The sequence below is a fragment of the Gorilla gorilla genome, chromosome 20 (assembly GCF_029281585.2).
Source record: "Gorilla gorilla gorilla isolate KB3781 chromosome 20, NHGRI_mGorGor1-v2.1_pri, whole genome shotgun sequence".
In the NCBI taxonomy this organism is placed as follows: domain Eukaryota; kingdom Metazoa; phylum Chordata; class Mammalia; order Primates; family Hominidae; genus Gorilla; species Gorilla gorilla.
In genome coordinates this window covers 6578764-6605424 of record NC_073244.2, presented here as the reverse complement: position 1 = coordinate 6605424, position 26661 = coordinate 6578764, and the positions used below count along the sequence as shown (strand labels likewise).

The following is a 26661-nucleotide window of genomic DNA, read 5'->3' as shown; positions in this document are numbered from 1 at the left end:
CTGCACCCAGCCTGGAAGTCACTCTTTTTTTGTTTGCTTTTTTTGAGACAGAGTCTCGCTCTTGTTGCCCAGGCTGGAGTGCAGTGGCAGGATCTCGGCTCACTGCAACCTCTGCTTCCCAGGTTCAAGCGATTCTCCTGCCTCAGCCTCCCGAGTAGCTGGGATTACAGGCATGAGCCACCACACCCTAAAAATTTTTGTATTTTTAGTAGAGACGGGGTTTCACCATGTTGGCCAGGCTGGTCTCGAACTCCTGACCTCGTGATCCGCCCGCCTCGGCCTCCCAAAGTGCTGGGATTACAGGCCTGAGCCACCGCGCACGGCCCAAAAACCGATTTTTGTAAATCCTGCCGTTTGGGGCCCGGAGACCTCGGATTGCGACCCAGGGTGCCCAAGCCTCAGTTTCCCCATCCCTACAACGAGAGTCAACCAGCCCCTACCCCGCAGGGCTGCGCATATGGAGGAGGAAATGCCCGCAGACAGCAGGCACTGCCCGAGTGCGCGTCCCGAGGGCCCTGCCCGCTTCCCCGCATCCCGCAGCCCCCAGCTCCGCGCCCCGCAATCCCGCCGTGCGCACCGAGCGGCTGCGGCCAGGCGGAGGGTGAACCCCGGGGCGGCGGAGGGGGCGAGGGTGAGTGCGGGGGGAAGGGAGGGAGGCACCAGGAGACCCCCCCCAATCCCCCTCCCCCAGCTCTTTTGTCTCCGATGCTCCGGGCGCCCTGGCAGCCTCGCCATGGAAACGCGCACCAGCGAGCGGCGGGCTCCGCGGCGGGGCGGGCGGAGGCGCGGGGCGGGGGCAGTCGGAGCCGGCGAGAGACCGTGAGAGACACAGAGACAGTCAGAGACCCCGAAACCCCAACCCCCGCCCCCGCCTCCGCCCCCGTCTCGATGGCGCCCCCCGGGCCGACCGCAGCCACCCGGGAGGGGAGGACGGGACCGTCACCGCCGCAGGCCCGAAGGGAGGAGGACACGACCCCCGAGCCCCGCCAGCCGCTCGCGCAGACCTGAGACCCCCGAGACCCCCGGCGGTGGGAGGCGGCGCCAGGGAGGCGGGGACGGTGCGCGGGGCCTGCGGAGGACGCACCCAGACAAAGAGCCCCCGCCCCTGGCGCGGCGTCTGGGCTGCGGCGTCTGGGCGCGCGCGGGGGTCTCCGGGCCGGACCCTCCCCTCCCCCGTCCCCCTCCCCTTCCCGGCTCCCGGCCCCGCCCCAGGGAGGAGACGCGCTTTGTGCTGGGCGCCGGCCGCGCCAGGTGAGGGGCTGTGGGGCTGGGGGCGCGGACCCAGCCTCCTCCGCCGCCCGGACCCCCAGTTCTCCCGGATGCCCCCCACCGCCACGCGGGGACTGGCTCCCGCCCGGAGACCCCCCGCCCTCCTCGGCGATCCCGGCCCCGACCCCCCGATCCCGGGTGTAGGGGCGCCCGGAAGCCGCGTGCTGGGCCGGGGCGCGGGGAGGCCGCGCGGACGCCGCTCTCTCCAGCCTCAGTTTCCCCGACCGCCCCTCCCCCGCCGGCGCCGGCCACCGTGTCCCCGCCGGCGCCGGCCACCGTGTCCCCCCCGGGCTCCGCCTGCGCGCCCCCCTCCAGCGCCGCTTTCTCCCCTCCAGCCACGGCCTGCGGCGCCCGCGGCACCATGATCTCCACCAAGGAGAACAAGACCCCGAAGGACAGCATGACGCTTCTGCCCTGCTTCTACTTCGTGGAGGTGTGTGGGGGTCGCGCTGGGGCCCGGGGGAGACGCCTCGGTTCCGCCCGCCCGCAGAGACCCCCGCGCTGGGGGACCAGAGCCGGCGCAGCTGCCCCCGCAGTGGCCTCGGGGCGGGGCAGGACCGGGGTGTCCGGCGGATGGGGGGCGGGGCAGGACCGGGGTGTCCGGCGGATGGGGGGTGGGGCAGAGGACTTGGGCTGTGCGGGTCGAGTAGGAGCTCCAGAGGCACCGAGGGGGGTCCAGGCCGTGGGAACTGTGGGCAGGTGCTAGGAGGGGAGCCCTTCTGACCAAGGTGTGGTCAGAGGGGCTGGGGGTCGGGGGCTGGGGGCCTGGAGGGGGCGGGGAGGCTGGAGGGGGTGGGGCTGGGTGCAGGTGCCGCGTGGGCTCCGAAGCCTCAGGGTCTGAGTTCATCTCTGCTAATGGTGAGGCTGGTGCCCTGCCCCTAACCTCTCTGGGCCTCCCGCTTTTCCACTCCTGGAGCTGATAGGAATTAATATTTACAGAATACAGAAACCTGTTAGGCACATAGTGAGGAGTTTATGACCATAAATGGAACCCCCTGCCCTGTGCGGTGGCTCACGCCTGTAATCCCAGCACTTTGGGAGGCCAAGGTGGGTAGGTCAGGAGTTCGAGACCAGCCTAGCCAACATGGTGAAACCCTTCTCCATTAAAAATACAAAAATTAGGCTGGGCATTGTGGCTCACGCCTGTAATCCCAGCACTTTGGGAGGCCGAGGTGGGCAGATCACCTGAGGGCAGGAGTTCAAGACCAGCCTGGCCAACATGGTGAAACCCCGTCTCTACTAAAAAATAGAAAAAAATTAGCCAGGTATGTTGGCTTATGCCTGTGAGCCCAGCTACTCGGGAGGCTGGGGCAGGAGAATCGCTTGAACCCAGGACGTGGAGGTTGCAGTGAGCAGAGATCATGCCACTGCACTCCAGCCTGGGCAACAGAGCAAGGCCGTGTCTTAGAAAAAAAAGAAGAAGACAATAAATGCAATAAATGGAGCCCCCTGCCCTGGGCGGTGGCTCACGTTTGTCACGTTTGTAATCCCAGCGCTTTGGGAGACCGAGGTGGGAGGATCGCTTGAGGCCAGGAGTTTGAGACCAGCCTGGGCAACACAGCAAGATCCCATCTCTACAAAAAAAATTAAAATATTAGTTGGGCGTGTGCTGCGTGCCTTTATTCTCAACTACTTAGGAGGCCGAGGTGGGAGGATTGCTTGAGCCCAGGAGGCTGAGGCTGTAGTGAGTTGTGATCACACCACTGCACTCCAGCCTGGATGACAGAGACTCTGTCTCTAAAACAAAAAAGCTACCATTTTGGCACACACCTGGCTCACGATGGTAGAGTAACTTAAGGCTGGGGTGGTGGCTCACGCCTGCGATCTCAACGCATTGGGAGGCCCAGGCAGATGGATTGCTTGAGCCCAAGAGTTCAAGATTAGCCTGGGCAACATGGCAAAAACCCGTCTCTACAAAATTTTAAAAACAGAAAAAATAGCTGGGCGTGGTGGTGTGCAGCTGAGGTCTCAGTTACATAGGAGCCTGAGATGGAGGATGACTTGAGCCCAGGTGGCGGAGGTTGCAGTGAGCCAAGATCACACCACTGCACTTCATTCAGCCTGGATGACAGAGCCAGACCCCATCTCAAAAAATAAAATAACTTTAATCCATCCTTGCATGTCAGGCCAGGAAAACCGGCTCTAGTGATGGGCCTTCCAGAGCCTCGATGGAAGACGGGACCCTAGTCTCAAGGAAGCAGTGACCCATGCAGGTCACACGGCCGGCGGCTGGCCTGTAATCCACTACCTCACACCCGGGCAAGTGGGTCCCTCCCAAACACAATATCATTAAGTTGCCCACATCACTTCATGGAAAATCTGTTTATTTTTCGAAATTGCATTTAAATTCCTGTTGCAGGACGGGCATGGTGGCTCACGCCTATAATCCCAGCACTTTGGGAGGCCGAGGTGGGCGGATCACCTAAGGTCAGGAGTTCGAGACCAGCCTGGTCAATATGGTGAAACCCCATCTCTACTAAAAATACAAAAATTATCTGGGTATGGTGGTGGTAGTGGTGGGCACCTGTAATCCCATCTACTCGGGAGGCTGAGGCAGGAGAATCGCTTGAACCCAGGAGGTGGAGGTTGCAGTTAGCCGAGATCGCGCCACTGCACTCCAGCCTGGGCAACAGAGTGAGACTCCATCTCGAAAAAAAAAAAAAAAGGCTGGGTGCAGTGGCTCACGCCTGTCATCCCAGCACTTTGGGAGGCCGAGGCGGGCAGATCACCTGAGGTCAGGAGTTTGAGACCAGCCTGGCCAACATGGTGAAACCCCACCTCTACTAAAAATACAAAAATTAGCCCAGCGTGGTGCTGCGTGCCTGTAGTCTCAGCCACTCCGGAGGCTGAGGTGGGAGAACGCTTGAGGACGGGACGTGGAGGTTGCAGTGAGCTGAGATTGTTCCACTGCACTCCAGCTTGGGCAAGAGAGCAAGACTCCATCTCAAAAAATAATAATAATAAATAAAATAATAATAATAATAAGGCCGAGCGCAGTGGCTCACACCTGTAATTCCAGTGCTTTGGGAGGCCGAGGCAGGAAGATCACGTGAGGCCTGGAGTTCAAGGCTAGCCTGAGCAACATAGTAAGACCCTGTCTCTACTAAATACATACTTTGTTTTGGAGTCTGGCTCTGTCGCCCAGGCTGGAGTGCAGTGGCGCGATCTCGGCTCACTGCAACCTCCGCCTCCCCGGGTTCACGCCATTCTCCTGACTCAGCCTCCCGAGTAGCTGGGATTACAGGCGCCTGACACCACGCCCAGCTAATTTTTTGTATTTTTAGTAGAGACGGGGTTTCACCGTGTTAGCCAGGATGGTCTCGATCTCCCGACCTCGTGATCTGCCCGCCTCGGCCTCCCAAAGTGCTGGGATGACAGGCGTGAGCCACCGCGCCCGGCCCCAGCTAATTTTTAAAAATCATTTTTAGTAGGCTGCGCGTGGTGGCTCACGCCTGTCATCCCAGCATTTTGGGAGGCCGAGGTGGGCGGATCACGAGGTCAGGAGTTCAAGACCAGCCTAGCCAAGATGGTGAAACCTCGTCTCTACTAAAGAGGTTGCAGTGAGCCGAGATCGCGCCACTGCACTCCAGCCTGGGCGACAGAGTGAGACTCCAAAACAAAGTATGTATTTAGTAGAGACAGGGTCTTACTATGTTGCTCAGGCTAGCGTTGAACTCCAGGCCTCACGTGATCTTCCTGCCTCGGCCTCCCAAAGCACTGGAATTACAGGTGTGAGCCACTGCGCTCGGCCTTATTATTATTATTATTTTATTTATTATTATTATTTTTTGAGACGGAGTCTTGCTCTCTTGCCCAAGCTGGAGTGCAGTGGAACAATCTCAGCTCACTGCAACCTCCACGTCCCGTCCTCAAGCGTTCTCCCACCTCAGCCTCCGGAGTGGCTGAGACTACAGGCACGCAGCACCACGCTGGGCTAATTTTTGTATTTTTAGTAGAGGTGGGGTTTCACCATGTTGGCCAGGCTGGTCTCAAACTCCTGACCTCAGGTGATCTGCCCGTCTCGGCCTCCCAAAGTGCTGGGATGACAGGCGTGAGCCACCGCACCCGGCCCATGGTTAGATATTTTTAAGGCCGCGCCCAGGCCCCACCTCAGACCCTCCCCGGGCTTGATGCTGTCTGCCCGCCCCAGCAAAATCATGTTGATAATGAAAGTGGAGAGAACAAGTAGATAGTTGCCAGGGGCCACCTCCCACGTTGACTCATCTCCACCTGAGCCCTTGGAGGCGGCTACTTTATCATTCCCATTTTGCAGCTGGTGAGACTGAGGCACAGGGGGTCTGCTGGCCGCCCACAGGTTAAAGTGGGTGGTTTTCAAACCGGGTGTCAGGTGCAAACAAACGCTGCTACCCACTTTCCGCGTCTGCCCCGGGCCTCGTGCCTGCATGCAACAGGCGCTCAATGAATGCTCACTGGACATGAACTCAGCTCCCTCAATCCAATTCCGCCCTGGGATGTTCAGTGACGGCTTTTCCCTTCCTGGAGCCCCCAGCCCTGACCTGTGCCCTCCCCAGGACTGGACTGAGGGCTGAACCCCTGCTAAGATGCCATAACAAGGCAGAAATTACGACTGGGGCCATGCCTGAGCAAGGTCACTCATGCCTGTAATCCCAGCACTTCAGGAGGCCGAGGCAGGTGGATTACTCGAGGTCAGAAGTTCGAGGCCAGCCTAGGGAACATGGTGAAACCCCGCCTCTACTAACAATACAAAAAATTAGCCAGGTGTGGTAGTGCACGCTTGTAATCCCAGCTACTTGGAAGGCTGAGGTGGGAGGATCTCTTGAACCTGGAGGCGGAGTTTGCAGTGAGCCGAGATCGCGCCACTGCACTCCAGGCTGCGTGACAGAGTGGAGGAAAAAAAGGATTGAGGCCATGGCTGGGTGCGGTGCCTCACGCCTCTAATCCCAGCACTTTGGGAGGCCAAGGCGGGTGTATCACTTGAGCCCAGGAGTTCGAGACCAGCCTGGGCAACATGACCATACCCTGTCTCTACTAAAAATACAAAAACCCAGGAGGCGGAGGTTGCAGTGAACTGAGATGGCACCACTGCACTGCAGTCTGGGCAACAGAGCAAGACTGTTGTGGATGGACAGATGGGTAGATGGATGAGTAGGTGGACAGATGGGTAGGTTGGTAGATGGGTGGGTGGGTGGGTGGGTGGATAGATGGATGGATGGGTGATCAATGGATGGATGGGTGGATGGATAGGTGGATGGGTGGGTGGGTGGTTGGATGGATAGATGGAAAGTTGGGTGGGTAGACAGATGGATGGGTACCGTTGGGTGCATGAGTGGATGATGGATGGATGAATGGATAAAGGAATGGCTAGGTGATGGATGGATGGATGGATGGATGGATGGGTACTGTTGGGTGCATGGGTGGAGAATGGGTGGATGGATGATGGGTGGGTGGATGGATGGATGAATGAATGGCTGGGTAATGAATGGACGGATGGATAGACAGTTGGGTGGGTGGATAGATGGATGGTACCATTGGGTGCATGAGTGGATGATGGATGGATGGATAGATGAATGAATGGCTGGATGATGAATGGATGGATGGATGGATGGGTACTGTTGGGTGCATGGGTGAATGATGGATGGATGGATAGATGAATGAATGGCTGGGTAATGAATGGATGGATGGACAGTTGGCTGGATGGATGGGTAGGTGGGTGGGTGGATGGATGGACAGTTGGGTGGGTGGATAGATGGATGGCTGCATGGATAGATGAATGAATAGCTAGGTGATGGATGGATGGATGGATGGGTACCGTTGGGTGCATGGGTGGAGGATGGGTGGATGGATGGATGGATGGATAGATGAAAGAATGGCTGGGTGATGAATGGATGGGTGGATGGATGGATGGATAGATGAAAGAATGGCTGGGTGATGAATGGATGGGTGGATGGATGGATGGACGGATAGATGAAAGAATGGCTGGGTGATGAATGGATGGGTGGATGGATGGATGGATAGATGAAAGAATGGCTGGGTGATGAATGGATGGGTGGATGGATGGATGGATGGATGGATAGATGAAAGAATGGCTGGGTGATGAATGGATGGATGGATGGATGGGTACTGTTGGGTGCATGGGTGGATGATGGATGGATGGATAGATAGATGAATGAATGGCTGGGTGATGAATGGATGGATGGACGGATGGGTACCGTTGGGTGCATGGGTGGAGGATGGGTGGATGGATGGATGGATGGATGGATGGCTGGGTAATGAATGGATGGATGGACGGTTGGATGGATGGGTAGGTGGGTAGATGGGTGGGTGGGTGGGTGGATGGATGGACAGTTGGGTGGGTGGATAGATGGATGGCTGCATGGGTGGATGATGGATGGATGGATGGATAGATAAATGAATGGCTAGGTGATGGATGGATGGATGGGTACCGTTGGGTGCATGGGTGGAGAATGGGTGGATAGATGATGGGTGGGTGGGTGGGTGGATGAATGGATGGATGGTTCCCAGTGGATGGATGGGTGGGTGATGGGTCGGTGAGTGGGTGGATGTTGGGGGCATAGGTGTTTGGGTGGATGGAAGATGAGTGAGTGGGTGTGTGATGTGTAGATGGTCGAGTTATGGATGGAGCATCTGTGGATGGATGAATAACTCATGGGGGAAAGAGTGGCTGGGAGCGGGTTGGATCTGTGGATAGGTGAGTGAGACGGTGGATGGCCCTGAATTCATGGAAGGCTGGACAGACGCCTCCGCGAGAGAGAGCAGGGTGAACCTGGCCCGCCTTGTCCCCACAGCTGCCCATAGTGGCTTCTTCCATCGTATCCTTGTACTTCCTGGAGCTGACCGACCTCTTCAAGCCGGCCAAGGTGGGCTTCCAGTGCTATGACCGCACTCTCTCCATGCCCTACGTGGAGACCAACGAGGAGCTCATCCCGCTGCTGATGCTGCTCAGCTTGGCCTTCGCGGCCCCTGCCGCCTCGGTGAGCACCCGCAGCGGGGCCTGTGCCAGCCTGTGGGCACCGCGGCTGGGAGCCCACCCCCGCCGCCTCGGTGAACATCCACACCGGGGCCTGTGCCAGCCTGTGGGCACCGCGGCCACTGCCGCCTCAGTGAGCACCCACACCGGGGCCTGTGCCAGCCTGTGGGCACTGCAGATGGGAGCCCACCTGAGCGCCCCCTCCCTGTGGGCACCGAGGCCTGAGCGCCCCCTCCTTGTTGGCAGATCATGGTGGCCGAGGGCATGTTGTACTGTCTGCAGTCCCGGCTGTGGGGCCGTGCCGGGGGGCCCGCCGGGGCGGAGGGCAGCATCAACGCCGGCGGCTGCAACTTCAACTCCTTCCTGCGGCGTACGGTGCGGTTTGTGGGTGAGTTGCGGGGCGCGCCCCAACCCTGAGCTACGTCCACGTGCAGGGGGTGGGGCTGTCCCGGGTCCCCATTTCCCCGCCTGGCCGAGCCTTCCGCCCCGCAGGTGTCCACGTGTTCGGCCTGTGTGCCACAGCCCTGGTGACGGACGTGATCCAGCTGGCCACGGGTTACCACACTCCCTTCTTCCTCACCGTCTGCAAGCCCAACTACACTCTCCTGGGCACGTCCTGCGAGGTCAACCCCTACATCACGCAGGACATCTGCTCCGGCCACGACACCCACGCCATCCTGTCTGCACGGTGAGCCGGACCCCCAACTCCCCTGACTGGGGGCCTTCTTCCACCCCGGTGAACATGCGGGGAAACAGAGACACAGAGAGGCCACTGGAGCTGGGGTCCCCAGGTGGGCGGGGCTCACGTTGGATGCCTCTTACAGGAAGACCTTCCCGTCCCAGCACGCCACGCTGTCAGCCTTCGCCGCGGTCTATGTGTCGGTGAGTCCGGCCCCTCGCTGCCCTTCCCAGGCCCTCTTGCTGACCCGTGGGGAGCCCTCCCTGACCCCAACCCCCATGCCCCCAGATGTACTTCAACTCGGTCATCTCGGACACCACCAAGCTGCTGAAGCCCATCCTGGTCTTTGCCTTTGCCATCGCTGCGGGCGTTTGCGGGCTCACGCAGATCACGCAGTACCGCAGCCACCCTGTGGACGTGTATGCCGGCTTCCTCATCGGGGCGGGCATCGCTGCCTACCTGGTGAGTGGCAGGTTCTGATGGGGGTCGGTGTGGGTTCCCAGGGGATCTGAGGGGGGAGGCATGAGTGCCCACAGGGCCTGAGTGGGGAGGCTGGCCCAGGGGTCTGAGGTGGGAGGCAGGCTCAGGGGGTCTGACAGGGGAGGCTGGTGGCCTGAGGGGGGAGGCATGCTTCCCAGGGGTTCTGGCGGGGGGCTGGCCCAGAGGGTCTGAGGGGGGAGGCTGGTGGCCTGAGGGGGGAGGCATGGGTGCCCAGGGGCTCTAGGGGGGAGGCACGGGTGCCCAGGGTGTCTGAGGGGATAGACGTGGGTCCCGAAGGGGTCTTAGGGGGAAGGCATGGGTGCTGAAGTGTCTCACCCTTGGAATGCTAGAGTCAGAATCCCGTGGGCTCAGACCTGCCCGATGTGCTGGGTCAGCAACCTTGGGGTGGGAACTGGTCCCACTGGACAAGAGCTTGCCAGCCCCCACCCCCGGCCCAAAGCCCCCCACGGCAAGTCCAACGATCACAGGGGAGGAGCCCTCTGAGCCCCAGGCCTCACCCCCAGACCCCTCTCCCCGACAGGCCTGCCACGCGGTGGGCAACTTCCAGGCCCCACCTGCAGAGAAGCCCGCGGCCCCGGCCCCCGCCAAGGACCCGCTGCGGGCCCTGACGCAGAGGGGCCACGACTCGGTTTATCAGCAGAATAAGTCGGTGAGCACCGACGAGCTGGGGCCCCCAGGGCGGCTGGAGGGCGCGCCCCGGCCCGTGGCCCGCGAGAAGACCTCGCTGGGCAGCCTGAAGCGCGCCAGCGTGGACGTGGACCTGCTGGCCCCGCGCAGCCCCATGGCCAAGGAGAACATGGTGACCTTCAGCCACACGCTGCCCAGGGCCAGCGCGCCCTCGCTGGACGACCCCGCGCGCCGCCACATGACCATCCACGTGCCGCTGGACGCCTCGCGCTCCAAGCAGCTCATCAGCGAGTGGAAGCAGAAGAGCCTGGAGGGCCGCGGCCTGGGGCTGCCCGACGACGCCAGCCCCGGGCACCTGCGCGCGCCCGCCGAACCCATGGCGGAGGAGGAGGAAGAGGAGGAGGAGGAAGAGGAAGAGGAGGAGGAGGAGGAAGAGGAGGACGACGAGGGCCCGGCCCCGCCCTCGCTCTACCCCACCGTGCAGGCGCGGCCGGGGCTGGGGCCTCGGGTCATCCTCCCACCGCGCGCGGGGCCGCCGCCGCTGGTGCACATCCCGGAGGAGGGCGCGCAGGCGGGGGCCGGCCTGTCCCCCAAAAGCGGCGCCGGGGTGCGCGCCAAGTGGCTCATGATGGCCGAGAAGAGCGGGGCGGCGGTGGCCAACCCTCCGCGGCTGCTGCAGGTCATCGCCATGTCCAAGGCTCCGGGCACGCCGAGCCCCAAGGCGGCCGAGACGGCGTCGTCGTCCAGCGCCAGCTCCGACTCCTCGCAGTACCGGTCGCCGTCGGACCGCGACTCCGCCAGCATCGTGACCATCGACGCGCACGCGCCGCACCACCCCGTGGTGCACCTGTCGGCCGGCGGCGCGCCCTGGGAGTGGAAGGCGGCGGGCGGCGGGGCCAAGGCGGAGGCCGACGGCGGCTACGAGCTGGGGGACCTGGCGCGCGGCTTCCGCGGCGGGGCCAAGCCCCCGGGCGTGTCCCCCGGCTCGTCGGTCAGCGACGTGGACCAGGAGGAGCCACGGTTCGGGGCCGTGGCCACCGTCAACCTGGCCACGGGCGAGGGGCTGCCCCCGCTGGGCGCGGCCGATGGGGCGCTGGGCCCGGGCAGCCGGGAGTCCACGCTGCGGCGCCACGCGGGCGGCCTGGGGGTGGCGGAGCGCGAGGCGGAGGCCGAGGCCGAAGGCTACTTCCGCAAGATGCAGGCGCGCCGCTTCCCCGACTAGCGCGGCGGGGCCGGGGGCGGGCGGGGGGCGGGCCGAGGGCGCGGGCGGCAGCGCGGATGCTCAATAAAGCGGCAGAAACCGAGGTCCGGCTCTTGGTCATTCGCTCTGGCCCGCACGCCCCACGCAGGGACCCCCACTCTCAGGGCCGGGCCCACCCCGCCCGTGGCCCCACCTGGCGCTTCGGCGGACACCCGGGCGGGAGCCGAGGCCGCCCGCGGCACAGAAAGAGGAAACCAGCAACGAAGGCGGAACGGAGCGAGGATACAGAAGATTTATTCAAAGTCCAGGTACAGACTGGCCAACCTGCCTCTACAGCGTCCACAGCGAACACAGGGCTAGACAAGGGAGGAGTTTCTCAAACGGTTTTAATCGGTTCTCTCCGCGTCACAAGCCATCGGGTAAGGCAACGGAATGTGCGTGGGGTCCCCTGTGGCTCCGCGGTCACAATACTGAGCCTGGAATTGCTGTTAGCAAAATATACATTTGTGTCACCATAAAAAACCGCGCCGCCGCCCCTCGGGTCTCACAACAGGTATAAAAAATTATAAATATTTACACCCTTGTTACACTCTTTTACGGAAAGGGGATCCTAGGAAAGCCCCCGCGCGACAGGACGCGGGGGCGGTAGAAAGAGCAGAGAAGACAGGATGAGCGCCCGCCTTCCGGGTCCCAGCATCAGAGGCAGGCAAAACACAGAAATGAGACTTTGGTCCAAAATTTGAAGGAAGAAAAAACCCTGAAGAAGTTTGAGAGCAAGTTTTCTAGGCGACTGCAGGTGAAGGCGTGGTGTAAGGCAACCGGAGGCGATGCCAGAGGCGGCGACACGCCCGCCCCTTCCCTGAAGCTCAGGGGCTCTAAGGTAGGACCGGGGCTCCCTGTGCCTGACCCGCTGGGCGGCCCCGCCTGCTCTCTGGAAACTGGGTCCTGCCTGTGACTTAATTACAAGGAATAAAATAAAAGTAACAGCATACAAGGTAATACCACAAGGAAGTTTAGATTACACTCATACCATTGTATCATCTTGCTATAAAAAGTTACTTAAAACTATTTCTTTTGCATATAAATGAAAAAAGATTAGAATATTTGGTCAACTGGAAATATTGCTAGGCACAGACGTCTGCAACTGCAAAGTATATAATACAGAGATTATGTCGACCAGCTCCGCAGCTGGAGCAGCGGGGAGCCCGCCTGGGGGCAAAAGGGAAGGCCCTGGGGGCGGGGTGGAGGGAGAATCACATGACTTGATTAGAGGGCTGGGGTTGGGGTGTCGCAGCCGCAGCCGCAGCCGCGGCCGCCGCGCCCCAGCTACATGATCCTGCAGGACCCGGCCAGGCCCCCTGCCTCTCTCTGGTGTGACCCCTCACCCCCTGGGTCCCCAAGACACCCCGGGTGGGTGTGTGGCTGCAGGAAGGCAGGTTTTTTAAGGCACAAGGAAGCCAAGTCGTGGTCGGGGCGCCCACCTGCAGGCCCCACGCCCGACACAGGCCCCACCAAGGCATGGCCCCGGGTGTGGAGGGCCGGGAACTCCCGCTGCCACAGTCACCAAGAGCCTGAGCTGTCCCCGTCACCGCAGGGTGAGCAAGGTGAACTAGATTTAATTTTTTTAAAAACAGGTAAACTGATTTCTCTTTAAAAAAATAAAATCTCTGGTCTGCTAAGGTCACTTCAGCTGTTTTTAAAGTGGCTTTTCTCTGGAATGATGGAAGTTGTCGCCAGGGGGTCCGGCCGTGGGGGGCCTGTGCCCCTAGATGGTGGACTTGGAGAAGGAGACCCGCAGGTGGTGGTTCTCCCCGAGGTCATGGTTGTGCAGGTCAATGAGGGCCTGGACCGCCTCCTCCACGGAGCCCATCTGGATCAGCGCCATCTTGCGGTCCTTCCTGCAAGACAGGGGGTCAGGGCCGGCCGCGGGGCAGCCTGGGGAGAGCCAGGGACAGCCCGCCTCATACTCACTGGAAGAACTTGAATCCTTTGACGACGCCCCCATTGCTGGAAAACAGGACCTTGAGGTCCTCCTCGGAGACTGAGGGCCTGTCGGAGGAGAAAGGCGTGAGCCTGGGGCCACGTGGGGGCGGGGGCGCCCAGGCAGGTCCGCCAGGCTTTCCCCAGACTAGTTTTCAGAGTGGCCGGGGAAGGCGTAGGGCCTTTTAGGAGCCCAGAAATGGGGTATCAAATCATGTCTACAATGGTCTGAAGCAGCTTCTAATAAAACCAGCCATCTACAAGTTTGCAGAAACAGAGTACCACGCTCCTCCACTTTTTTTTTTTTTTTCAGACGGAATCTTGCTCTGTCGCCCAGGCGGGAGCACAGTGGCGTGATCTCAGCTCACCACAACCTCCGCCTGCACGTTCAAGTGATTCTCCTGCCTCAGTCTCCCAAGTAGCTGGGATTACAGGCACGCGACACCACGCCAGGCTGATTTTTTTATTTTTAGTAGAGACGGAGTTTCACCAGGTTGGTCTTGAACTCCTGACCTCAGGTGATCTGCCTGCCTCGGCCTCCTGAAGTGCTGGGATGACAGGCGTGAGCCACTCTGCCAGGCCCCTTGTTGATTTTCTGATAACATTTCACAAGTAACGTGTTAAATATCAAAGGGCTTACTACTGGTTGACATGCTTGGGGCCAGATGTACCTGCATTTCCAAATACTTGCATTATATATTTTTTACAGACAGGGTCTCACTCTGTCGCCCAGCCTGGAGTGTGGCAGTGCAATCACAGCTCACTGCAACCTCAACCTCCTGAGCTCGAAGTGAACCTCCCACCTCAACCTCCCAAGCCGAAAGAGCTGGGACCTGAGGTGCACACCACCACTCCTAGCTAATTTTAACCAATTTTTCTTGTAGAGACAGAGGTCTCACTTTATTGCTCAGGCTGGTCTTAACTCTTGGGTTCAAGCAATGCCCTGCGGGGCCCCCCATAGTACTGGATTATAAAGGTGTGCATTAGGCCAGGTGTGGTGGCTCCCACCTGTCATCCCAGCACTTTGGGAGGCCGAGGTGGGTTGATCACGAAGTCAGGAGATAGACACCATCCTGGCTAACACAGTGAAACCCCGTTTCCACTAAAAATACAAAAAATTAGCCGGGCGTGCTGGCGGGCACCTATAGTCCCAGCTACTTGGGAGACTGAGGCAAGAGAATGGCATGATCCTGGGAGGCAGAACTTGCAGAGATCCCGCCACTGCGCTCAGCCTGGGCGACAGAGCGTGACTCCATCTCAAAATAAGTAAAATAAATAAATAAATGTGGCCAGGCATGGTGGCTCACGCCTGTGTCCCAGCACTTCGGGAGGCCGAAGCGGACGGATCACAAGGTCAGGAGATCGAGACCAGCCTGGCTAACATAGTGAAACCCCGTTTCCACTAAAAATACAAAAATTAGCCAGGTGTGGTTGTGGGTGCCTATAGTCCCAGCTACTCGGGAAGCTGAGGTGGGACAATCACTTGAACCCAAGAGGCGGAGGTTGCAGTGAACCGAGATCGTTCCACTGTACTCCAGCCTGGGTGACAGAGCAAGACCTCGTCTCAAACAATAAAGATAAATAAGTCAATGTGTGCATTACGCATTCTCACAGGGAGCATCCCCCAAGCCAAATCCTCCCAAGTGTCCAACGACCCCTTCCCGTGAGCAGCCCTCGGCTCAAGCTCCAGGCCTTGCAGTACTTCAGGTTTGGGGTAAGAGGTGCCCGACCTGCACTCTGGAAACGCCAGGGTCCACACACCGACGCGGTAGGACGGCCAAGCAGAGCCCTCGCCCGCCCCCGGCCCCGTGAGCCCCCTGGCCCAGCACTCACGGGATGTTGGAGAGGTGCAGCGTGGCCGAGGGCGGGAATATGTTCTGGAAGTTCTTGGAGCCGGGCTTCTTGAAGCGGTGCAGGGGTGAGTTGCCGTAGTCCTTGGTCAGGCCCTGGTCCTCCTGGCCCTCGCGGGGCAGCTGCACGTTCTGGTGCTTCGAGAGCGTGATGCGGATGGGCTTCCCGTGCAGCTTGTGCCCGTTCAGGTGGCTCATGGCTGGGGGAGCAGCACCCGTGTGACCAGGCGCCCGAGAGGGAACGCAGCCCCCGCCCCTGCCCCCCTCCCCCACCATCCCCGGGGCCGCCCCAGCCTCTTACCCAGCTGGGCCTGGTTGCCATCCGCCATCTGCACTAGGGCGTTCTCCTTCTTATTGAACAGGATCTTCACGCGCTGCACGTCACCGTAGACGCCTTCAAAAGCCCAGGGATGGGGCCTGAGTCGCCTGCTGCCTGCCCCGCCCATCTCCCCGTCAGCCCCGGCCCCGCGCACCCCCAACAAGGCCCGGCTCAGCCCGGCCGGGTTTGCTTTATCGGCCACTGCGGAGCTGCGTCTCGCAGCCACAGGGCGCGCTAACAGGAGCAGCTCCGTTCAGCAAAGTCATAGCATCCAGGACAGGTAAGCTGCCAGCAGGTGGCCACGGTAGCATATGCCACCGACAGGTCTAACTCTGAAAAGCATGCAGGGCGATAAACCATGCGTACGTATCTACGGGACCAAATAAAATTCGCAAACCGAAAGCAAACCATAAAACGAGGCGGATGCCACGGAGCATCAGAGTGCCAAACCGCAAACTCATAATACGTCTCAGGGCATCAAAATCATCTCAATTAATGAAAACAAGGTAATAAAAGTGTGAACGATAACATACCGAAAAGAATAAAGAGGCTTTGGGGTGTGACTCTCTTTAGAGACAGCAGAGCAAGGCAGCGGAGGGACAGGGGAGAGGGAGAGGTCAAGGGGGGCGAGTTGCCAATCGTCCACACGAGGAAGACAGTCCCCGCAGGCGTGCAGTGGTTGATGGATGATGAAGTTGTCAGGATGTTAATATTCAAGGGCAGGTTGGTTTCCGGAGAGCAGGGTTTGAGGGGGAATTTTTGTTTTTTATTTGTTTATGTTTTTGTTTTGTTTCAAGCAACAACAGGAAGCAGAAGTACCGTGCAGTCAGTTGGCAAAGAAATTCCGGATCAGGGCAAGAAAAAAAATTGGGAAAGGGGAAGGGGAGAAAAGAAAAAAAGTAGCAAAAAAACACAGGTCAGTAAATACATAAGAAAATCAGGTAGTGTTCTATCAGTCACACTCCACACACATTCCAGTTACAGGTTTACCTCGAGGGGCACACGGTAAGAAAAGCACCTTCACTCACATGCCGGCAGAGACAGCGCTGCTGGAGGGGCTCCCAGAAGCCGATCCCAACCACGCCCCCCAGGAGCGCAGGTGCAGCTCCGCTCGCGGCCACCTCAGCCAAGCCCTGCAGCAGCGCTGTCTCCCGCGGCTGTGGCACAAGTCAGTCTCTAAGGACGATTACAGGCGTGAAGGGAGATCGAGTCTGTTAGTGCACGGCCTCGCTGTGGGTCCCCTAGCTCAGGAGGAGCTGGAGGGACAGCACCCGGCTCGTGGTAAGAGGCAGAGGCAGGGAGTGCGTCCTGGGCCCCCGCGAGGGAGGGCCAGGCTGGGCACCGCCTTGAGGAAGTCACAGGAGTTGCCGGGAAACAGAACAGCCTGAAATGCTGATTCCAGGAGGATCCCATCCATCAAGAGTTACATATTTTGGGCCTCCTGTTTCACCCAAGCTCTCCCCGAGGGGAATTTAACCATTCTGAGAAATAACGGATCCACCAGTTAAGTAACAGGCTCTCGAGCCACAGGGGCTGCCCACACCCCCGCCGCGCTAATAACCCTGTGTGTCCCGCTGACCAGCAGGGCGGCCTTGCCTTTGGGTGACCAAAAAATAATTCATTCTGCGTATCATGGAAGGGAAAACGCAAACCAAGATGTGAATTCAGGAAAACAGGAAAACTCAAGCCATCTTGGAAAAGGAGGGTCTCAGCGCTGCAGCAGAGGGGCTGCCGGGGCAGAGGCGCAGACACAGCGAGGGGCGGCGCTGCTCCGGGACCCGGGACCGAGCACAACATCCCCTGCTCGCTCTTCCGGGAGGAACGGCGCGGAGGAAAAGCCCACGTACCTCTGGGTTGAGGTTGCTGACCAGCAATACAGAATTTCCTGCCCCCGCCAGGCCCGGGATGGCGATCCGGCCTGCCGCCGCAGCTGCCGCCGCCGCCGAGGGGATGGCCAGGGGGGCCAGGGCGCCGTGGACGTTGGGAACGGAAAGGCCTGGAAAAGCAGGAGGTGAGATGAGCGGCGGCGCCCCCCACTCCACCGCAGAGTGGGAGAGGCCGACGCTCCCCGTCCTCATGCACCGAGGAGCCGAGCCGCGCGGGAAGGCGGCCCTGGCTCTGGCCCTACCCTGGGTGCCTGTGGGGTCTCCCGACCCCCGCACAGCCACCCGCCGGCTCCTGCACCAGCGCCCGCCTCTCCTCACAGCACGGGCCGGGCCGGGCCTGGGCTCATCCGCATGCGCCCACAGCACAGAAAAGCTCGGGCTCCGCCAGCACAGACACGGGGCCCTCGGCAAGCAGGGCCCGTCCCGGGACCACCGCGCATGCGCGCCCATGCCTCCATGCAGACGAGGCGGCCGCGGGGCGGCACGCGCTGCTCCGTCCACGGCCAGCACTGGGGCGGCCGGGTCCCGGTCCCAGAAGGGAAGCAGGAGGACGGCCACGCACACACGTCCCGCCGCCGGTCATGCTGCTCAGCCTCGGGCCGCGCGCTTACCAGGCCACTCAAATTCAACTACTAGAGACATCCCTCCAACCACTGGCGGTCCTCGCGCTCGCCCGGAGGTGCTTGAAGGGAACCAGACCACAAAGACTGTGCGATTAGCGGCTTCTGGCTGGCGCCGTCCACACGTGGGCCTCCACAGCCCTGTCCTACCACTGCCCTGGCCAAGCCTGCTCTGTGGACGTGGCGTCCCCTCTCCCGGGAAGGGCCCCTGACCTGGCACTCGAGTGCCCAGTCCGCCCAGGCTGCCGCCGTGGATGCGGAGCTGCCTGGGAAGGTGGTGTGGGCATGCAGTCGCTGGGGAACCAAGACCAAGCGTTTGAATACCTGCAGCTTGAGGAATGGCAAAGGTGGGAGGGAAACCAGCTCCTGCATACGGAGAGGCTGAGATTATACCAGGTGCACCTAGAAATAAATGAGACACTAATCATCGCACCCACAACCTCCACCGCGAGCAGGCGCTGTGCTGCGGGATGGGCCCCAACCCGGCTGGCGGGCGGCCCCGGCAGAGCCTTCGCGGGCAGATCCGCTGCTCCAGGAGGGGCCGTGGTCCCGACGGGGGGGGCACTGGACCGTGCTGTGCTGGCCGTGCAGAGAGCAGCAGGCGCATCACCCTGGTGCAGGGCCGGGCCCGTGCCGCTGGGGCTCTGGACTGAGCGGCCCTAACAGACCACTGCACACTGGCGCCGCGTCGGGCAGCCTCTTACCGAAGGCCGCGGCCATGGTCTGGTCCAGTGAGGGCTGGCTGTCCCCGGAAGGCAGGTCTGGGCGTGTGTAGTCGCGGCTCTTGTCATTGTTGTACTTGACGTTGAGGCTGGTGAGCTTGGAAAAGTCGATGCGCAGCGTGCAGCAGGCGTTGTAGATGTTCTGCCCGTCCAGCGACTGAGGGGAGAGGGAACGTGAGACGTGGCCGGGCCAGGGCCAGGGCGGGCGCCGTCCCGGGAGCCCCACTCACCAGCTTGGCGTGCTGGGCGCTCACGGGGTCCGCATACTGCAGCAGGGCCTGGAACTGGTTGTTCTTGGTGAAGGTGATGATCTTCAACACTGTGCCGAACTTGGAGAAAATCTGCGGGTCCCAGGCCACAGCGTGAGCTCCTGCCCGGTGCCCACCAGCCCTGCCAGGCCCCTCCCGTGTGCCTGTGCCCGCAGCAACAGCAGCCTGGCCCGCCCTGGCGGTGACGGGACCACCTCACCTGGTGCAGCACATCCAGGGTCACAGGGTAGAAGAGGTTCTCCACGATGATCCTGAGCACGGGGCTCTGCCCGGCCATCGCCATCCCTGCGTCCACGGCCGCCGCCGAGGCAGCCAAGGCCAGGTTCCCCGACTGGACCGAGTTCACCGCCTGCAGGGCCGCCTGGGCCCGCTGTGGGAGGCACGGCCGTGAGTCCCTGGCCCCCGCGGCTGGGCCCACCCCCGAGGTCCCCGGGCTGCTGGGGTCCGCCGCAGGGCCACGCACCGCCTGGTTGGGAGAGCTGTCGGTCTTCAGCTCCTTGTGGTTGGAGAACTGGATGTAGATGGGCTGGCCGCGCAGCACAGGGGTCACCGAGGTGTAGTAGTTCACCATGGTGTTGGCAGCCTCCTCCGTGTTCATCTCGATGAAGGCCTGTGGGGGAGGCAGTGAGCGCCGGGCCCTCCTCGTCCCCGCCTGCACGGTGCGAGCACCCCGGAGAAAAGCGGCTCAGGTACCTGGTTTTTCCCCTTCAGCATCAGGAGGTTGGTGACCTTCCCAAAGGGCAGCCCCAGGGAGATGACTTCGCCCTCTGTGACGTCGATGGGGAGCTTCCGGATGTGGATCACTCTAGAGGGGACGCCTGCGCTTCGGCTGTCACCTTTGAACTTCTTGCTGTCATTTCCATTTGCTGAAAAGGGGGTGCCATGAGACGCAGGCACCAACTCGCAGGAGCCCACAGAGGAAGGTCCCTGCTATCCCCCTAGAGCCCTGCCTGCTATGGAGACCAACCCTGAGCCCCAGGAGGGTGCATGTGAACCAGCAGCGCGAGAGGCCAAGGCCTGCACAGTCAGGACCCCTGCTCCCGACAGCTCCTGACAACCCGCCCACAGGTCCAAGTGCCAGCCTGGACCATCCATCCAGCGCCTCCCTGGAAATTCTCTGCAGCGAGAACTTGGACCTGGGCCTGTAGCGTGGACCATGCGCCTCTGCAGTTGGAGATGGAAGGCAGAGTCCCAGAACAAGAACGTAAGGTTGTTCCAGGGAAAGACACCCACGGGTCTTGCCCTGGGCCGAGTCCCGGCCTTACCTGCAGAGGCCGAGTTGCTGCTCATGATAAACGGTCCGTTAGTGACACAAGTAGAGAAAAGCTCGTCAGATCCCCGCTGCAAGAGAAGGGACAACGCGGAGCTGCACTTCCCACCGGGCCAGAGCCTCCCTTCCCCACGGGCCGGCCCCTGCTCCCACTTGGGCTGCCTGGGGTCCCAGACCCCCAACCCATACCCACACCCACACTTCCACGGCAGGGCGGCCCGAGCGCAGACCCAGCCCATGGACGCGCACAGCACCCCACAGCTCCACGACCAAACACTGCTCCTTTTTCCAAATTCTGGAAGCCCTGGGTACTCAGCCAGTGTGGGGCTGGGAGGCTCTCAGCTACGGAGGGCACCACGTACACTATCTCCACGGCCAACTCTGCTGTGGACGTGGCCTCACTGTGCTGCCGGCGGCCCTGGGCACAGCCCTGGGGCCTCAGCCACCAGCCAGCAGGGCAGGGGACCCCCTCCATGGAGCCAGCCTCCCCAGCAGCACACGGCAGGGCCCAGGCAGCCGTCCTCACTTCTGGTGGCCTCGCAAGAGAACCGAATTGTAGCGCTGCCTCCCTCGCTCTCGCAGTAGCCCCTCCTCTCCCGTTTTCCAGCCCGGAAAGGAAACCCGACCTCTGCACACGCGAGACTGAGGACTAGAGACACGGCCTCCCGCCCAGTGATCCGCTGGTATCGCGGCCGTGACTAGGGCCGGGGGAGCTCCACAGCGGCTCCATCACTTCTGACCTGTCCATTTTCTCTCCAGAAACAATCTATTCACTGGTTATTTCTATGTAATTGGATCAACTTCTAAGAATTGCACTAGACTGATCCTAGGCTCAGGACGGCAGACATCCCCCCCCCCCCCGCTGCAAGGATTGAAGACACACGTTTATTCAAAGAGTGAAATTGGAGGAGACGTTGGTTACGGCCCTTAGTTACACAGAAAACAAAGCTCGGGTCTGAGGACCTTGGAGCACAGGCGCTTGGTCTGCAAAGCGAGCCTCTGCAGGTGCTGAGGGCAGCAACGCCCAGGCCCCCCAGGACAGGGCCATCTCAGGGAACAAAGGAGCCTCCATCTCCCGTATCAGGAGTGAGGCCAAGAGCCTGCCCCCACCTGCTGAAGGGCCCAGGGCCATCGCATCAGAAAGAACCAGTGGATGTCACGCCCTGTCCCCCCTCAGACAACCCCCAGCTCCACACACCCCCATGCCTGGTCAAGGAGCTGCCCCCACGCCTGGCCAAAGAGCCCCCACCAACGCTGGCCTCCCCGAGCCTGCGCTTGGTCTTCTCTTAAGGCTGCCTCCCCTCCACCCACGTTCAGCTCCACTCCTGCCCTGGCCCTGGCTCAAGAGCTTCCTGGAAGGAAGACTGCCCGAGCCTCCAAAGCCCCACAGCTGCCTCCTCCCGACGCGGGCGGCAAGAGCCTCAGGAGACTCCAGCACCTGCTCAATGAGGACGGGGAACAGGGACCGGCCCCTGCCAATGAGACCTCTAACTGCAGCCCTGAGCCCCCGCCAATCCCACAAGCACTCAGGGCGTCACCAAACAAGCAATCGAGCAGCCACAAGGGCCGGAACCAGGAATCGCTCAGGGTCCACAGGCCCGGCGCCCACCCAAATGGCACCTGTTCAGTCCCCAAGACTTTAGGGTCAAAGAATGAACAGTGTCCAGTGTCAGGGCGGCCCTGAGTTTCCGGCCGGACACAGACGAAGCCAAATACTGAAAACAGACCCTCGAGTCCTCTCCTCGCTTTCAGAGTCTGGGGCCCCCTATGAGCACAAGGCGGGGCTGCGCAGGCCCAGGGGAAAGGGGTCAGAGCCAGCCACCTCAGGTGGAAACCACGCGATCAGAAAACACAGCAGTGCCAGGACGGGAGGAAGGGAGGACGGGTGCACCTGAGACGCAGGGCCTCCAGCCTCCAGCCTCCGCCCCCCACAGGAAGTCGCTTCCTGTCTGCTCTCCCCTCCAGCTCAGAGGCTGGGGGAGCCCAGGAGCCCACCCCGTCTAGGACACCAGGGCTGGTCCTCCCCCAAGCTGGAGAGCGGCCAAGCGCCCATGCGGCTCCCATGTGCTGGCTGTACAAACCTTAAAAAGGGCATCTTGGACCCCGTCTTTGACTGGAGTGGTGGGTGGGGCCGCTTCCTCTGAGCAGTCCTCTTGGCCGCCTGCCTGAAGCCCTAATCTCATTCCCATGGGCAAGTGGCCTGGCATTGCCCACAACTGTCTGCGGCAGCAAACTCCACGCCTGCCCAGGCGGCATAGGCCGGCTTGGCTCAGCTCAACGGCGCCCCAGCAGAACGGAAGGGACACCTGGAGCCTCCGAGGCTCCACAGGGCAGCAACCAGGAGACTCGAGCTGGGCCTAGCGCCTCCACTGCCTTCACAGCAGCTGCCAGGTACCCCAGGAAGGTCCCTTCAGAGCACCTGTCCTGAAGCACACAGATTGACAGGAAACGCCCCAGGACTTCCAGTCTGCAGCTGGGGCCCTACAGCACGGGTCCTAGGTGTCTTTAACCCCACACTGAACAAGAGCTTGCTCTGTCCTGGGCTAAAGGACAGCGTAGCCAGGTGTGGGCCCAGGTCAGCTGAGGGCTCCCTGGTGGTGGGGGGGAGGGGGAGTATCATCTGGGTCAGGGTACTGCCCCACCCTCCTACCAGGGCCTGCACCCAGCAGGAGCCCTAACCCTGCCCTGTGGCAAAATCCCTCCCGCAGGCTTCATGTCCTGGCTGGGCTTCAACGTCCCAGCCCAGGAGCCCCCTAGGAACTGCAGAGGAGGGCTCAAGGACCACCCGATGGAAGCTGAGGGCCACTCCAGCTAGAAAGCAGGCCCACAGAAGCAGGGAAGAGACGACTGCCTGCAAGCCAGACACATCTAGGGATTGTTGCAAATGCTTCAGATGAGAGTACCTCTCCCTCCTCCCACACTGAACAAACAGGTTTTATCTCCAGGAAGATCGGGGCAGGCAGCGCGTAAAGACAGCAGTCCACTTGGGAAAAACCGAAACCTGGCCCAGGCACCACCACTGACTGACCAGAAACCAGCTGGCTGCTGGCTCAGGACGCCACCACTGTGGGCTCGCCCTGCGGGAGGCTCTCGGGGGACAAGCCCTGAAGTCGGGAGCCCCCTCAACCCACAATGACCACCAGAATCATTAACCAACTACCCCAGCTAAGCGAGGACTACAGCTCCCTCGAGAATCACCTCCCCAGGACCTTATTCTTCTCCAGGTTCTGACCCCCTTTCCTTACATGCTTAGCCCTGTGGCCTCACCCTCCATGGGGCTGCAAGATTCACACACACCAGAGACATGGCACATTCATTTTTCTCTTGCCCCAAACAACACCTTTGACAGTTTGCTGCTGTTCTAATCAGATGCCATCAAAGATACTTAATGTCAGCCGGGTCTGGCGGCTCACAACTGTAATCCCAGCACTTTGGGAGGCCAAGGGGGGGGGGGTGCATCACCTGTGTTCCAGACCAGCCTGGCCAACAATGGTGAAACCCCATCTTTACTAAAAAAAAAAAAAAAAAAAAATTAGCTGGGCATGGTGGTGGGCACCTGTAATCCCGGCTACTCAGGAGGTTGAGGCAGGAGAATTGCTTGAACCTGAGAGGTGGAGGTTGCAGTGAGCCAAGATCGCGCCACTGCACTCCAGCCTGGTGACAAAGCAAGACTCCATCTCAAAATTAAAAAACAAAAACAAAAACAAAAAAACTTAACGTCAAAATCAACCAGTAAATGCCCATCCTAGCCACTCAAATAGGCTGGAGTCTGTCCAGGTCCCCTCCACAGCCAGGTGGCTCTTTTCCTATCAAAACCAAGAGTCTCCCAGGCAGCCACAACATGAGGTATCCCACTGAACGGCGATTCCAGCCTCTAGAGGCAGAAGTTCCAGAGGCAGGCCTGGGGCACGCAGAGCCCTCGCTGCTGACAGCGAGAACCAAAGAGCAGCTCAGATTCCAGACCTGAGGGGCGGCCAGCAAACCCAAGCCCCCAAAACTCACGGGCACTGGAGCCCGGGGTTCAAACCCTACCGCCCAACTCCAGATTCCAGACCAAGGGTAGCGTGCCTCTTAGGAATGGAAAAGCGCTCTCTAGCCAACGCAACAGCGCTGGGGGGTGGCCCCCGGGGTCGGCACAAGGTCAGAGGAGCGTCACGGAGAAGCAAAGTGAGAAGTGCCTACCTTTGTACCAACGGCTATATCTGGGACAATGCTGTAGAGAGAGAGAAAGGAGACAACGTTAGCCTGGTGGCCACTCAGCAGCAGGAGCACCCGGCTGTCCCGGGGCCAGGAGAGCCTGTAGGTCCCTGCAGCTGCCACCTCCGCAGGGCTCCCTCTGGCTGCACGAGGCCCCGCTAGAGAAAGCTCAGAAGGGCAGGGAAGTGAGCCGTCCACTTGACTGCAACTTGAAAAGGGGCCACCATTGTCCTTTGGCGCCCCTCCCTCCCAGCAGGACCCCAGGCCCCACCTCTGGACCAGGCCCCACACGTCCCAAGACAAAGACACTCCCCTCGGAAGCCCCGAGGGATGCTAGATGCCGCTGAGAGGGTTCAAGGGCTGCTGTGTGCTTTCCAGTAAGTTGGAAACGCCTCGGAGAGGCTGAAACTGGCAAACGCACAGGCCTGGGCCAGAGCTTCCACCCGGATGGGGGTGGGCCCCCAAGAGGGTGCCTCTCAGCAGAGTGGAGCCCCATCCACCGAGGAGGGCAGGAGGCGGCCGTGGAAACCGTCAATAAAAATTAACAGACCGACCAGAACACAGCCTCAGTTACTGATCAACCCGAGCCCCGCCCGACCCGACTCTCCCTCCTCGGGACACCCCGGGGGGAAGGTGGGAAGAAAGCCGGACTGTCCGAGGCCCTCCCTTCAGCCCCGGCCAGGTCCTGACCCAACAGTGAGCTCCCCACGGCTTCTCCCGGCCACTGCAACTCCCGGCGAGGCCCTAAGTGACTCGGAGCGTCCGTCGGAAGGGCAGCCTCCGGGCCTCCTGCCTCACTCCGGGAGGCGAGTGCGCGGCCTCCAAGCCCGCGGTGCTGGGTCCGAGAGCGGGGAGCCCTCGTCTCGCCGTCTGCAGGACCCACCTGCCCGCACGCATGCTAAGGGGTCCACACCCACTCTAGGGCTGCGCCTCTTCTGACACCACGGACTGCACGGACCACGTTCTAACAGACTTTTAAAAGTGGCTGAACCCAAGAAAAACTTCTCAGGAAAACGGAAAGAATGCGAAACATCTCCAGCCTCTCCCGCTTCCTATTCCCAGGGAGGGCCTCGCGCAGGAAGCGCTCGGCGGGACACGGCCTTTCTGGAGGGGGCTCCCACCTCTCCCAAGGGAAGCCCGCCCAGCAAAGCCGCCCGGAAAGGCTGCCCCGGCCCGAGAACCGGGAAGGCCCCTCCCCATGACGGCGCCCGCGGGGGTCCCTGGAGAGGCCCCTCCGACCCCGGGGCGGAGGACAGACCCTCGGGGCGGCCGCCTCTCTCCCGAGATCACCGAAACCCCTTGGCCGCGGCCCGGGGCGCGCGGGTGACAGGGGTAGGGCGGGGAGCGCAGAGACTCGGGCCCGCGGCGAAGCCCCGGCGCCAGCTTTCCCTCCCGGCGGCCGCCCCAGCCCCGCCTGCGCTTCCGGGGCTGCGCTGGGGGCAGAGTCCGGGCGGCGGGAAAGGCGCGCGCCCCCGACGGCGGCCGCGCACGCGCGCTGGGGCCAACGGGGGACGCGCGACGGGCTACGCAGGCGCACGAGGGGCGCGGACGGGAGGCGGGAAGGGCCATCCGGGCGCGCGAGGGCCGGACGGGAAGCGGGAAGGGATCGCGCGCCGCCGAGGCGGGGCAAAGGCGAAGTGCGGGGCCGCGCGCAGAGGGGGAGGGGCGCGGGAGGCCGCGTGCGCTCGGGACGGGGCGCGCGGGGGCCGGAAGCGGCCGGACGGGGGATGGGGACGCGGCTAGACCCCCGGGAAGCCCCTTGCCCGCCCCGCGCCCGCGCCCGCCACGCGGAGAGGAAGGGGAGAGCCCGCCGCCCCCTCCCGCCCGAGAGGCGGCGAGATCGGCCCCGGGGAGGCCGGCGCGGCGGCCGGGGCAGGGCTGCGGCGCGGGGAGGGCGGTGGGGCGCGGGGCGAGGTGCGACTCACCCGTCCATGGCACACAGAGCAGACCCGCGGGGGACGGAGTGGAGGCGCCGGAATAGCAGGAACCGACCCAACGGCTCCGAGTTATAGACTCACAAAATGGCGGAGACGCCCGCACACGTCCCCCGCGCGCGCTGCCCATTGGCTCCCGCTGCAGCCAGGGGGCGGGGAGAGCCCCGCGGGCCCCCGCCAGCACCTCCCACTGGCCAGAAGGCCGCCCGGGGGCGGGACCCAGAGAAATCGCAGGCGCCTATTGGGGGAGGCGGTTATTCCTCAAGGCCGAAGGCGGAAACGGCCTGTGGAGTCGGGGGAGGGGGAGAAAGTGGGATCACGTGACGGCGTCTGAGCCAGTCAGCTGGCGCGTGGCTTTGCGGGAGAC

At 61.6% G+C, this 26661-nt stretch overlaps 2 protein-coding genes across 6 annotated transcripts; one reads left to right on the top strand and one right to left on the bottom strand.

Annotated features, from left to right (window-relative positions):
* Positions 1–710: 710 nt before the first annotated feature.
* PLPPR3 (phospholipid phosphatase related 3) lies at positions 711–11729 on the top strand. Its single transcript, XM_055370993.2, has 8 exons — positions 711–1251; positions 1605–1702; positions 8058–8243; positions 8486–8627; positions 8732–8927; positions 9064–9121; positions 9207–9380; positions 9940–11729. The coding sequence occupies exons 2-8, from the start codon at positions 1631–1633 to the stop codon at positions 11266–11268; spliced, it is 2157 nt and encodes a 718-aa protein (XP_055226968.1). The 5' UTR covers positions 711–1251; positions 1605–1630; the 3' UTR covers positions 11269–11729.
* On the bottom strand, positions 11526–26433 carry PTBP1 (polypyrimidine tract binding protein 1). Of its 5 annotated transcripts, none has more exons than XM_055370995.2 (15): positions 26286–26433; positions 24346–24376; positions 20159–20234; positions 19587–19759; positions 19357–19503; positions 19093–19263; positions 18855–18965; positions 18607–18781; positions 18227–18304; positions 17244–17392; positions 15930–15963; positions 15379–15471; positions 15061–15277; positions 13219–13296; positions 11526–13145 (listed from the first exon to the last, which is right to left on the bottom strand). In XM_055370995.2, exons 1-15 carry the CDS (start codon positions 26291–26293, stop codon positions 13013–13015), a joined length of 1674 nt encoding a protein of 557 aa, XP_055226970.1. In that variant the 5' UTR covers positions 26294–26433; the 3' UTR covers positions 11526–13012. The 5 variants fall into 5 exon arrangements, with proteins under 5 accessions (XP_055226970.1, XP_055226969.1, XP_055226972.1 ...); XM_055370994.2 differs by lacking the exon at positions 26286–26433 and adding an exon at positions 25244–25852; XM_055370997.2 differs by lacking the exon at positions 18227–18304 and having other exon boundaries at positions 26286–26430.
* Positions 26434–26661: the final 228 nt, after the last annotated feature.

What these genes read in the sequence shown, in the direction of transcription:
- PLPPR3 (XM_055370993.2), top strand. Translation starts at nt 1,631, where the DNA reads ATGATCTCCACCAAGGAGAACAAGACCCCGAAGGACAGCATGACGCTT. An exon ending in CACGCCATCCTGTCTGCACG is followed by an intron (nt 8,928 to 9,063) that starts GTGAGCCGGACC and finishes TGCCTCTTACAG; the next exon opens with GAAGACCTTCCCGTCCCAGC. An exon ending in TCGCCGCGGTCTATGTGTCG is followed by an intron (nt 9,122 to 9,206) that starts GTGAGTCCGGCC and finishes CCATGCCCCCAG; the next exon opens with ATGTACTTCAACTCGGTCAT.
- PTBP1 (XM_055370994.2), bottom strand. An exon ending in TCAGCAACCTCAACCCAGAG is followed by an intron (nt 15,964 to 17,243) that starts GTACGTGGGCTT and finishes CTGTCTCTAAAG; the next exon opens with AGAGTCACACCCCAAAGCCT. An exon ending in TGGCAACCAGGCCCAGCTGG is followed by an intron (nt 15,278 to 15,378) that starts GTAAGAGGCTGG and finishes CTGCTCCCCCAG; the next exon opens with CCATGAGCCACCTGAACGGG.